This window comes from Oryx dammah, unplaced genomic scaffold (assembly GCF_014754425.2).
Source record: "Oryx dammah isolate SB20612 unplaced genomic scaffold, SCBI_Odam_1.1 HiC_scaffold_28, whole genome shotgun sequence".
Classification (NCBI taxonomy): domain Eukaryota; kingdom Metazoa; phylum Chordata; class Mammalia; order Artiodactyla; family Bovidae; genus Oryx; species Oryx dammah.
In genome coordinates, this window is record NW_024070212.1 from 63772005 (window position 1) to 63785821 (window position 13817).

General features: G+C 35.4%; 1 protein-coding gene across 1 annotated transcript in view; it reads left to right on the top strand.

The window, feature by feature from the left end:
* The window catches only part of ADGRL4 (adhesion G protein-coupled receptor L4), a 137192-nt gene that overhangs the window by 100537 nt on the left and 22838 nt on the right, over positions 1–13817 (top strand). The window contains exons 11-12 of the mRNA XM_040232474.1: positions 2028–2248; positions 2378–2444. Coding sequence (XP_040088408.1) covers positions 2028–2248; positions 2378–2444 — 288 coding nt within the window. The remainder of the gene's footprint in view (positions 1–2027; positions 2249–2377; positions 2445–13817) is intronic.

Consider the following 13817-nt stretch of genomic DNA (forward strand, 5'->3'; position numbering starts at 1 on the left):
TCCCCTGGAGGAGATGGTATGGAGAGTAAAGGTCCCCTGGAGGAGATCCTTCACAGAGGAATCTGATGGATTACAGTCCATGAGGCCACAAATAGTTGGACACTACTGAAATGACTTACCACACATACACAGAAACACTTTACAAAGCAGGACAGTTGAGGAAAGCTCAGCTTGCCTGTGAAGTAGTCCTTTCAGAAGACCCTCAACCAAAGTCACATGGCAAGTCTCTCAAGAAGAGTAATGTCTTGCTGTGCTCAGTCAGTGGCTGTCAGCAGTCAATCCTAAAGGAAATCTACCCTGAATATTCATTGAAAGGACCGATGCAGAAGGTGAAGCCCCAATACTTGGGCCACCTGATGTGAAGAGCCAACTCACTGTAAGAGACTCTGATGCTAGGAAAGATCAAAAGCAAAAGGAGAAGAGGGCAGCAGAGGATGAGATGCTTGGATGGCATCACCAACTCAATGGATACGAATTTGAGCAAACCCTGGGAGATAGGAAAGGAAAGGGAAGCCTGACATGCTGCAGTCCTTGGGGTCTCACCAAGTCTGACATGACTTAGCGAGTGAATAACAACAGCCATCAGAAATCGTGAGCACATCAGTGGCTTTCCTATGCAGCTGCTGCAGCCCACTCTGCAGCTGGAGACCAGAGAAATACACCAACATGACCACAGAACCTTCAGTTGCCTCCATATTTCCATTCTTTGTAGTGATCTTCCAAGTAGTGGAGGTAACCATCAGTTATCAATGTTCTCTTCTGAAGTAGATGCCACAAAGCACCTATTTAATATAATATATGCTAAATTGTAAACTCCATATCTGTTTTTGTTTGTTTTTCAATGGTATTTATAACATCATTCATTTTTGTGTATCCCCACTATCCTCCAATGCATAATTCCCCTGTCTTCATCCCATCATTATCCTCATCACAAAACTATTTTTTTCAGTCTTTCTTTTCAATTCTGTGTTTCAACTGTCAAATTCTTCCCATTTTCAAGCCACATTTCAAATTTCACTTCTGCACTAAAGTGGTTCCCAGATTTTAATCACCGTCCCCAACCTTATATATATAGTGCTCTAAAATATATTTTAGTAGGTTATCTCTTTATAGTTGACTTATACTCTATTAAGTGTAGTGTCTAAATATTATGTTATCTCACCAGTAATTGGGTTGTGTGTGTGTGCGTTAGTCACTCAGTCATGTGCGACTCTTTGTGACCCCATAAACTGTAGCCTCCCAGGCTCCTCTGTTCATGGAATTCTCTAGGCAAGAATACTGAAGTGGGTTGCCATTTCCTTCTCCAAGGAATCTTCCTGACCCAGGCATCAAACCTGGGTCTTCCACATTACGGGCAGATTCTTTACCATCAGAGCCACCAGGGAAGCCCAATTATGTTACTTCTGTTAATACAGAAATGTATAACTGCTTCGTTGGTTATTTCTAACTCTAGTTAAAGTTTGAAGTCAGTACTAATCGATAACATTTTACTGAAATCTATCTCAAATGTACCTGTTAATCTTGTAACTTAAAGTGAATGTATAATGGGTATTTTTGTAAAATATATCATCATTTATTCATTTGTTTTATAAATTCAGTACTCTCTCTTATTTATTATGTTTTAACATAGTGTTAGCAATAATTTTCATTCTTTGAGCACGATTAAAATAAAGACATCTCCAATACAGAAATCAGCTCAAATCATAACATAGTCACTGAGATAATCATGGTTGCATGTGACCAATCCACAGTTTATCACATATGTGTATAAAAAGTATAAATCTCTAGACAAGACTAGCAACTTAATTCTATTACAGGACTGATGAGTGTTGCACATTGATGAAGCACAGTTCTCTTAAATCAGGTGGAAGTGGTACAATTAAAAAGCTTGACATTTGACAAGGATATTTTACTGTGATCAAGCATTATATAAAATAATATAATTTATAGAGAAAGTCAAGATTTTTTTGCTACAATAATGTTAAAATAAGCATTGCTTATGGTTTCGTTCTTTCTTTGTTGTCTAGCTCTTCTGTTCCATCGTTGCTGGGCTGCTGCACTACTTCTTTTTAGCTGCCTTTGCATGGATGTGCATTGAAGGCATCCACCTCTATCTCATTGTTGTAGGAGTCATCTATAACAAAGGATTTTTGCACAAGAATTTTTATATTTTTGGCTATCTCAGCCCAGCTGTGGTAGTTGGATTTTCAGCATCATTAGGATACAGATATTATGGCACCACCAAAGTGTAAGTTAAGATGTTCTCATAAATATTTGATATGCAATTCTGAATAAGCTGTGTATATCATTGAAACTCTTGCTTTGTCGAAGTACGTACAAACATAAGTATAGATTTTATCTATTATTTACTTTTCAGATGTTGGCTTAGCACAGAAAACAACTTTATCTGGAGTTTTATAGGACCAGCCTGTCTAATCATTCTTGTAAGTATGTTTTAAAACTGTGGTTAGAATTTGGAAAAGTGTTGATTTAAAGGTGCTTGAAATTCTCAGCAATCAGTCTTCACTTTGAGAGGAAAATTTATTTGAGCACTTTACTATAAATCATTTATTAACACTATAAATATTGCTTCACTAATAAGAAAACATATACATCTTAAACTCAAAGCTATTACAGTTCACTTGCACCTCTTGGGAGGATGTATTTTTGCATTACTTGTAAGAAAAGCATTTTCACTTATCAGTAGTATCTCAGCATACTTCAGTACTGAGAGTGTGCCAACCAGCTGATAATCTGGCATTTCAGATGTTTACGTTATTTAATCTTTTATCAATGATCAGTGATCTTTGAAGATTAGACTGTCATCTTTATAGTTTTATCATCCTTATGTACCCTGTCATCACGAAAGTGATTTCAAACTAAATTGCAACATCAGAGACAAGAACCCACTATTTCCCATGAGCAGACAAGTCATGTATTGATAGCCCTATTTCAGTTGGGAAGAGGGCTTTTTAATTCTTATTGGAAGTGGTTTCAAACCTACAAATTTGGCAGCTGTTATATGTTCCATTCTAAATAAAGACATTTTTATATGTCTCCAGAGCATTTCTAAGTGCCGTAAGTTTTCAAAGCCATTCTGAATATAATAGTCTGTCAGTGAATCTGGGAGGTCTGACAGTGCTCTACAATAGAATGAATTGTTAATGGAGGAGTTGTGACAATATTTTGGACAACTTTGTCCCATATGTTTTGACCATAAGTTAGATATCTTTTTGAATTTTTTTCCTCTCAGTCTTTCCCCATGTGTTTTTATGGTTGTGAGGAAGCTGCTAAATGGAAAAAGACTTGAAATGCAAAGCAGAGGATTTTTATCAAGTTTTATTTTTTAATGACATGATTGAAAGTCCATTTAGAGACTATATTTCCTAAACATTGCAGAAAAATTGCTTATAATTCTGACAATGAGTCTAGCAATAGAAAAAGAAAACATTGGCAAGATTTCAGCTAAAACAGTTTCAGAGTTTATTTAGAATTGCAAAATTTTCAACTGTGTGAGAATATAGGTTGAGTAAGTCCCATCCATGTATTTTCATGCCTTTCCCTGATATGGGTATTTTGTGTGTAGGCCCTATCTATATATTCTTATTGTACTTATTCCTTCTCTACAGAGTGGACCATCTCTAATACTGTTTTGTACAAGTGAGAGTTCTGTGGATCAGTGATCCTTAGAGTTTAGAGGAACGTATGAGTTAGGAATTTTCTGAAAACAGGACAAAATAACAAGCGTGCTTCTCTAAAGTAAGAAATGGAAAGTGTTCCCTGAAATTATATTTTTACTCTTGCTGCTATAAGGGGAGAGATAACTGGATTCTCTAATGGTAAGATGGATAGACTTTAGAAAGGATATCCAAAAATGAGTCCTGTAAACTTTCCTAGAAACCTAAATGAACAGGGTCACACTGTCCTAGTCTGAAATCACATGAACCAATGTGTCTTCCATACAGTTTCTGTATATTAATCATTTCATTTAACTAGAGGGTCAACTATTTAAGAAATGGATAAGGCCCCTTAGTTTTACTCTAAAACTGAATACTGTTTATCTTTTATATATATTTAAAACAGCAGAAATTCTTTAAATAATTATTGAATGAAAGTGAATTCCTTTGCTCTAGTTATCTCACTTTCTGTGCTAATGCTGGCATATTATTATTAAGCAGTATAATACATTAAGTAAAACTTTTCCTGTTGTCCTAGAATAGTATTGAGTTCAATGACTAAAAGAAATATTGAGCACCAGATATTTTAAAAAGGGCCCCAATAATTTGGACCTGACACTTTCCAGGGGTCTTACAAAGAGAGTAGGACCAGCTATAAACCAGTAAGGAGATTTGAGGGGTGGTGGGGGCGAGAGAGTCATGACTTGGAATTAGGAGTCCTTGGCCTGTAAGGGAGTGCATTGTTATTTGTGTAAAGATTTTCCTTACCTTACCAGTGGAAAAAAATAAGTGCTCCCCGCAGTTCTCCTTGAAGACAAGTTGTAGAGGAGTACTGTAAAATGTCTATGGACAATGGAATTGGAAATGGTAAAATAGTAAAAACTCTCATCCTGATCCCAGATTGAATGCCAGGGGCACTTTAATGTCTCCTTGATACCGAGAGTAGAGTATGAACAGTTTTTATGACACCTTGACTTTGGGTCAAGGGTGAACATAGAACATAGAGCTGCTTTTAGTTCCCTGCAGATTGCATGCTTATTGTCCATTCCCTTGACAGCAGGGAGGAAAAGGATTATTACAGAGTGTGCCTGGAAATAAAATGATGGGGGTAACACACAAAGGTTGCAGCCATCTTATAGGTACGGAAAATTTAGACAAGGGAAAGTTGTAGGGGTACACAGAATGTTGTCAGGTCAAGTGAAGTTACACACAGCAAGAGAATAGGTTGAGGACAGGAATGTTGAATGGTAGCATGGCTAGCACTCTCTGAAAATAGAAGGGGTTAAAATGGAAATAAAATACTATAAACACTAAGATCAAACTTACCATCTAAGTGGAGGCCAACACATAAACCAAGATTGTTGTTGTTGAATCTCTCAGTCATGTCCAATTCTTCTGCGACTCCATGGACTGTAGCCACTCGGGCTCCCTGTCCATGGGATTTCCCAGGCAAGAATACTGGAGTGGGTTGCCATTTCCTCCTCCAGGGGATCTTCCTGACCCAGGGATTGAACCCATGTCTCCTGCATTGGCAGGCAGATTCTCTCTCCCTGAGCCACAGGGGAAGCACACCAAGACTACCAACAGTAATAAGAACCAAACTAAACCAGAGTGATGTCATGAAACTCTCTCCATCACCAAGAGCTGATCAAACCCTTCTAGCCCCCTGCAGCAGAGAAGCTGAGCTTTATGAATGGAGGAACACATCCTAGAACCAACCATGCCACTCTAACAGTCATCTACACAGAATTACTGAATTGAAAATTATCATCCTATGTTGGGGGATATTCTGGTAGGAAAGGATGCCAAGCCATATCATTAAGTTCACTATCTTAATTGAGTGATCTGGGCATGATGGGAAAACAAAGGAAATATAAGAACTATGCTCTGTCCGCTATAGTATCAGTGAGGAGAAAGCAAGTTAAAACAAATGCAAAGCATAACATATAATTAAATATAAGTGGTAACTGGTGAGATCTGAAAGACATCAACATGGTCTGAACCACATCAGTGAGATGAGAAACTCATTTGCGGATGGGTGAGAAACAGAGTCTACTCTACATACACTGGATTCTTAGTGTGAACTTAGGTGTCCTCTAAGCAGCCTGTAAGCTTGCCAGATTCCTTCTGAAGGAAAACAAAGGGCGCAGACAAAATAGTTGCTAAAGAATCCCAGAAATTACAAAATTATGTTATTAAAAATATTCAACAATCATATTTTCATAGCTACATCACTTCTTAAGTCTATGTGTCATTAATTATCAAATTTCCCACCTTGAACTTATCCATTTCTTCTCTACTTTCATAATCAGACACTTGTTATCCTACTGAGTCCCTGCTGCTCCTAAGATTATAGTATTAATAACAATAATCAGAATTTTAAACTTACAATTTATTGAGCAGCTACTAACTTTAAAAAGACAGCTAATATTTCAATATTCAGTCTCCTTAAATCATCCACCTGCATTGTTATTGTCCCATTTTATAGTTAATGAAAAGTAGAATTTGATTCAAAATGCTAAGTGATTGGTCCCAAGACACTACAAATAAATGAAGCTAGAACTTGAAACTAGTTCTGTATTAATTTTAACTTGCGATTTTTGCAGTTGCCTTCTAATCTGACATTCTGATGCCATTCTGTCCCATTTCATTTTAATCTATTCATAATCAACTGGCCCAAACTCAGCTCACATAGTGGGAACTATTAATAAGAAAAATAAGAACATTAATATTAAGCTCATTTATTCCTGGCAATAAGTGTGTTAGTGTATTTAGTCTAATCCTTTAACAACTCAAAAATGTATGTGTGTGATATATTTTATTTTCAAGTTGGAGAAATTGAAGTATTGAGTGGTTACACAATTGGCCAAATAGCCACTAAGTACATAAAGCAGGAACTCAGGTTCATGAATTTGAATCCATGTCCTATTTCTTCATCTCAGTGCCGATAGTTTCCCTTGACCTATAGTTCGGAGCCTGGTGGGCTGCTGTCTATGGGGTCGCAGAGTCGGACACGACTGAAGCGACTTAGCAGAAGCAGCAGCATAGTTCAAATAAGGATTCCCTGTGGCTCAGCAGTAAAGAATCTGCCAGCAATGCAGGAGACATGGGTTTGATCCCTGGGTTTGAAAGATCCGCTGGAGAAGGAAGTGGCAACCCACTCCAGTATTCTTGCTTAAGAAATCCAATGGACAGAGGAGCCTGGCGGGCTACAGTCCATGGGGTTGCAAAAGAGTTGGACACGACTTTAGCAACTAAACCACCACCACATGTTTCAAATACCATAGACTGGTATATAATGTTATCAGTAGTTTAGCCGAGCCCTGTCTATTCTCAGTCCTTTTTCACACTGCATGTCTCCACTAAACAACTCTTATAAAAACATTATCCTCTTTAGAATATTTACTGTTCCTTGGCTATTTCCTTGATTCTTTTCAGTCAATAATCCTACCACCTTGTGATGCCTGAAATCAGCTTGATCCTTTCTTCAACATGATACCACAGAACTTTGACTCAATTCCTAAAGAGTACTTTTAATGCTTTGTTTGGTTTCACATGGTAACTTTCTCTGTGCATTACGCTTCTCATCTCCAATATCCAAACACCCAAACAAAGAGCTGTGAGTCTCTTGGTTCACTAACCATAATTTGTTCAATAATCAGTGCCACTGGTTGCATGACCTTAGGGCCCACAGCCCAGTGGGTTGCAAATGAATTCTCTACAGAGCAACATTCACAATACATTCTATGCATGATTGGACTCTACACTGTAAAACTGTCAGCCCTCTCTTTGGTTACTCCAGAACACAGAAGGTAAGAAGTCCTTAATAATTATCTATTTTAATTGATTCATTAATAAAGACCATGATAATAAAAGAGGCAGGAAGAAACACCCTGTGACTTTCTTAAGACATATGTTCTGGATTCCTAACATGTAAAATGAAGATAATGATGGCCAGTCCAACACAAAAAGATACAGTAAATACCAAACAAATTTTTAGAAAAAAAAAATCTATTCTTTAAAAATTAAAACAGTAAAATATACAATAATTTGGAAGACAATCTTGGCTTTCTTAGCTTTACCTTTTGTATTAAAAATTAAATTAAAACCCTGATTTTAAAACCATCATTTGCACAACAAAAATCTGTATGCCACAAAATATATGTTTGGCCAATATAGTGTGTGTGTGTATACATATACATAACCATGTGAAAGTGAAAGTGTTGTGTCTGACTCTTTGCAACCCCATGGACTATAGCCCACAGGCTCCTCTGTCCATGGAATTCTCCAGGCAAGAATACTGGAGTGGGTTGCCATGCCCTTCTCCAGGGGATTTTCCTGACCTGGAGATCAAACTCGGCTTTCCTGCATTTCAGGCAAATTCTATACTGTCTGAGCCACCAGGGAAGCCCATAGATAAGTATAATTCACCACTAATTTTTAAATAGTGGTGAAGATATGACATCATTTGTTTGACTATAGCAAGATGTTATATTGTAATAAATGTGTTTGTTATATGGACTTGGTTAAAATTCACTAGTACAGTCTACTGGAAAGCATAACTGAAGTGAAATAAAATGTGAAATATCTTAAATAAAGTAGTAGAAATTTAATAGGATAAATAGTATATTTTTTCCAGAATAAAGATAAAATATAAGGAAGTCTTCAAATTTAAATAGAAAATTTGTGGTGACTTGGCTGTGCGTGCCTTTAAATGGGAGATAAGATTGCTTTCACAGCTTTCTCTGAACAAATCTGGGAAAACTTGCACTTGTAAACAACATTTTAATAGAACAATTGACAATGACTTTAATTCTTACATGGAATGCTTTTATTTCTTCTGAAGACTAAGAACTAGTTCCCAGTAAATGATATTTGCTTATTTTTATGAATGGAGCCCTGGGGCATGTCTGGTTTGGGGTTATAATAATAATACCTTTAAGACAATATGTAAATAAGTATAGTTCAGCACTGGTGGATTTTTCTACTCCTTGATATATTGGTTTTTAACTACTTAGGTATTTGAGCAGCAACATTTCTGCATTGATCAAATGAATGTACTTCCTCAGGTGTTAACTCAATATTATTAAGGATATCTTAGAATTCTGAAGTATGAACTGCTGACCCCATGATTCTATCTATGAATTGCTACCTTTACAATGTTAAGGTTATAACTATACATGAAAAGGCCTAGCCATGCTTTTGAAAGACTGAGCTGTACAAGAAAGAGATTTCTAAATCTTTGTAAAGCAAGCTGCAAACTGAAGATAATTTCATATTTTTTTTTCTTTCTTCAATATTTTTAATCTCTCATGCTGAATTCTTTTAACTAAAACTGTGCAAATGATTAGATTCAAGTACACAAATATAAAAAAAAACTTGTAAAATAATTGAACTTTTAAGTAGAAATTGAAGTTTCCTATAGATATGTTCAGTATTGAAGAATTTAATTTGCTTGATTGAGGCAAATGCTAATTAAGCTGTGTCCAATTAAGGCATTTTCTTTTTTTTTAAAAAAAAGAGAGCTTTCATTTGAATTTAAATCACAACTCTTATAATTGAGTGTTTCTACATTGCTACTTTACCCATTTTTCTTTAGGTTGCCCAGAGTTCCACTCAGTTTTTTGTGGTGGTCTCCTCTAATTGTTCCAAATTGTCTTTAATTCCCTTTCACCAGGAAACACTAATTAAAACCTACTCAAAAAATGAATTCCTCACATAGCCCTTACAAACAGACCGTGTCTATGTGTACTTATTATTATGTGATGTATTCTTATTGTATTTTTTAAGATTTTACAAATTTCCCACACTTGAAAGAAGTGTAAATATTAAACTTTCTAAAGTAAAAAGTGAGCATTTCAAAACATGCTCCATGACTGACTCTTCTTTTTCTTAATATTTACTTTGTATCCTTCCTGACTTTTGCTATAGATACATGCACACATAAATAAATATATATGTACACATATATGTGCACATACATATATATAAATGTAAGTAATAAATTTGATTATAAATATAATTATTATTTATAAATTCATTATAATTATTATAAATTCATATAACCTTAATTATTTATAACCTGTAACATATCGTATTCATCATTCCTTGTTAGAATATACAATTCTACCATATTTTATCATTGCCTATTATGAGTATCCTCTTTTATTTAACTTCTTCCTTATTGAACACTTGTTTGTGCAAGAGAATGGCTATTTCAATACAATTACATATACCCGTTATATAAATTTGTTAGGAAATGCTTCTTAGAAGTAAAATGTACAGCACAGGAATATAGTCAATAATATTACAATAACTTTGCATGGTACTTAAGATACAAAATTATCAAATTGCTTGTTGTACACCTGAAAGGGTTATTTAGTCCAAGCTCGCTCTGCTTGCCATGTGACAGATCAGTAAGTCGACATACAAAATGTTAAGGCAAGGAATATGACTTTATTTGGAAAACCAACTGAATGAGACTATGGGAGACTAATGTCTCAAAATAACTATTTTATCAGTGCTGGATGTCAGGTTCTTTTATAGAACAGAGGTACGGGATGTGGGGTGAGGAAGAAAAGTAAGAGGATCATTAATCTTGCAGATATCTCCTGGAATGGCCAATTTCTGGGATTGGATGTGTTAATTTCTTCCTTTCTGTAGCCATCCACAGGTAGACAAGGTACCATACAAAAGCATTTTGGTTTAACATTCAGGTAGAGGGTCTGGGTTCCCCAAGACAAGCCATTATGTATGGACAGTATCCTTTTAGCGAACAAAAGCAACCAGAAGCCAAGATTAAAGTAAAAGAAACAGATCCAACGGAGTTCTTTCCTGTAACAAAAGTAATGTAACATTGTAATTCGGCTAAACTTCAAGTTAAAAAGAAAGTACAAAGGCAAGTAGAGGAAGATTTGTGAAGTTACAAATTGCCTCCAAAACATTTACTTCAATTGATATTCCACTTTCATTGGCAAATTATAAGAATGGCCATTTTCTGACATTTTGCCAATATTAGATCATTTTATCTGCTGGGGTTATTTTATGGCTATATTGGAATATATAAACTGAAAGGACGAATTATGATAGACAAAGATTCTGTACAGTGGCATGTTGACACTTAGGACCAGATCTTTGTTATGGGGCCTTTGCTTTATAGAAGTTTAGTAGCATCTCTGACTTCTACTCACCAGATGCCAGTAGCACCAGCTCACATACCAGCCAGGTATGACAAACAAAATGGTCTCCAAAAATAACAAAATGTCTTTTGAGGGCCATATTCCTCATTCTCTTGATTGGGAGCTACTATCCTACATTGGATTATAAGTTTCTTTAATAGGAATGCATTTGCAGCTTTCTTTAATTGGCATAAATATAAGAAAAGGAATTAAAATCATAGCTTGGGCAATGTCCTTTAGATGACCCCATAGAAGCTATATTAGAAACACTATTCATTGTAAATTTTAAATGGTGGGGATAACATTTTAATTACATGTTTTAATTTAATGGCATCATATTTGTTAACTGCATCTTTTAGTGACCTCTGTGGTTCAGTATTCTATCATTTTCATCATATTATGTGCTATTAAGAACTTCAGAGCCTATAACATTTAGCTATTTTTTAAATATTATTCTGACCTTCTTACAACAGGTAGCTAGAATTTTAAAAAGAAAAAGTGGAGCTAAAAGAACAGCATAAATAATACATTTGTAGTTTTCAGTGTATTCCTATTCATGGGGGTTATATTCTTACCAGAAATACCTTTTGCAGATAATCTACTAGCTACTTGTTCTAGAAAATTTCATAAAAATTGAATAACTTTATAAACATTGGAGATCAAAAATAATATTGAAAAAGAAAAACTTTGAGTCTCTCAAGCCCAATTAGAAATTACCAGCCAAGGTGAAGTTTATCACTGGTGCTTTTGTATGAATGCAGCTTTACATTGAGGGATATTACATATTGAAATGGTGAAAGGAAAACAGTAAGAATGTTGGTACAGCAAGATAGTCATTATAATTATTATTCACTTTACATTTGTTTAATCTCTTAATCTTTACAAAACCCTTTTAGCATTTCAGTTAATCCTCCCAAAAGCTTCAGTAATATTTCAAAATTAAGATAGTAATAGCATGTAATAAGAGATTATTACTAGATTTTTGCTAGATCTAGTAACTATAATCTTGACTTATCTATTTATAAATACCTATGGGGATTCTGCTATTTATAGCTTTTTAAAGAAGTATACTAATTCCTTGAGAAGAACTGATTACACTAAAGCAAATTATGTACATTCTCATGTATCTGACAGATGAAATCTTCAAGCTTCTACTCACTAGAATACATAAAAATCCTTAAACTTAGCCAAGAGCACACTACATATTCTGATCATTCTACCTCTACTCATCCTCTGAGTGTAACACAGAGTCCTGAACCAAGCTGGCTTGCAACAAGAGTCAGCCCTTCTTTGAATCAATCTTTGTTAGCATTTGCTGAGCTCTTGTTCTACACTTCTGAAAATGTTTAATCTTCCCTATAAGTATTTATCATGTTCCTCTGTCTCCTTCAGTATTCTCTGCAAAATATATAATATTCTGAGAGAATGGACTCTCTGTGTGGCTCTGTCTTGATTTCTATTTCTCACATAAAAATGTTGTGTCTAGTTTCAGGGCTTCCCAAAAAAGGAACATTTGCAATTCCTTCTGATGAAAAAAACATGCCTCCTGATGGTATCTGTTCAGAAAGAGAGCCCAAGTCTGTCAGTGTTAGGGCACAGCCTTTTTTCATTAGAGTTTCATTCACACTTTGAGTAAGAGCCACCATTTTGTCTATATTTTAAATAAGTGGAATCTTAAGAGAGTTTAAGCAACTTACTTAGGATCACCCAGCTACTGAGTGGTAGAGGCAAACTCAAGATTCCAAATTTACATTCTCTGCTGTTTCCCTATCACACATTCTTTCATCTTTCCTTGCCCAAGAGGTTGAAGGGTGTAGATCTTTGTTATATCCATGAAAACCTTGTTCCCGTCTCCCAGATTCCACAATTGGTTTCAGGGTGAGTTGTCAGAGACCCAGCAACTGCAGACTATCTAAAAATTATTCATAAGCTTTCAATTCTTATAGGGAAGATATCAAAATAAAGTACTTTTCCTCTCATCAAAAATGAGGGAACTCTTGTCTACTGTAGATGTCTCTTCTCCCATTTTACATTACTTTTTCTAAATACTTGCCAAGCATATCTAGCAACTAAGCAAAATATCCTACCAGAAATCCTAACTATATCAGACTATAGATCACTATATGGAATATAGTTTGGATGTTTACTTTTCTTTTAACTGATATTCATCAGTAAGCAATTTTCAGTACCCTGTATGACATCTGATTGCTCAAATTCCTTTTTCATTTTCTTGCATTTCGAAAAAGCTGAAAGGTAAGTTTAGTCTTTCAGCCATTATTTATTGTCCTTAATTCCATACTTCTTTTTTTTTCTTTTTCTTTTTATTATTTATTTATTTTTTTTGGTCATGTTGGGCCTTAGTTGCAGCATGAGGGATCTTTTTCCATTGTGGCACATGGGCTTTCCCTAGTGTTGGAGTGCGGGCTCTAAACCGTGCAGGGACTCAGTAGCCCCATGGCATGTGGGATCTTAGTTCCCCAACCAGAGATCAAACCCATGTCCCCTGCATTGGAAGGTGGGTTCTTAACCACTGAATCATCAGGTAAGTCCCAATTCCATACTTCTGATTAGAAGATTTGTTTTCTTTAGAAAAAATAATTTGTTATTTTGAATTCTTTGAAGAATCTGTATGATTTTTTAAACTATCAATATAGGTAGTATTAAATCTAAATAAAAATGAAAGGAGTATTGCAATAAAAAAATAACCTAGGAAAAAATAGGTACAATACTTAAACTATTTCAGAATAGGGCAAAACTTTATCAAGTATTAAAAACCCCAGCTAAGGCTGTGCTAAGAACTGAGAATGTGTAAATAGAAAGACCTTGCTCCCAAAACAATGTATCAGGTGGACATATACACACGAACAACTCAAAGACAACACATCTGTAAGCTTCAGGTAACATCATGGTACCTCAGACAGTAAAGAATCTGCCTGGAATGCAGAAGACCTGGGTTTGATCC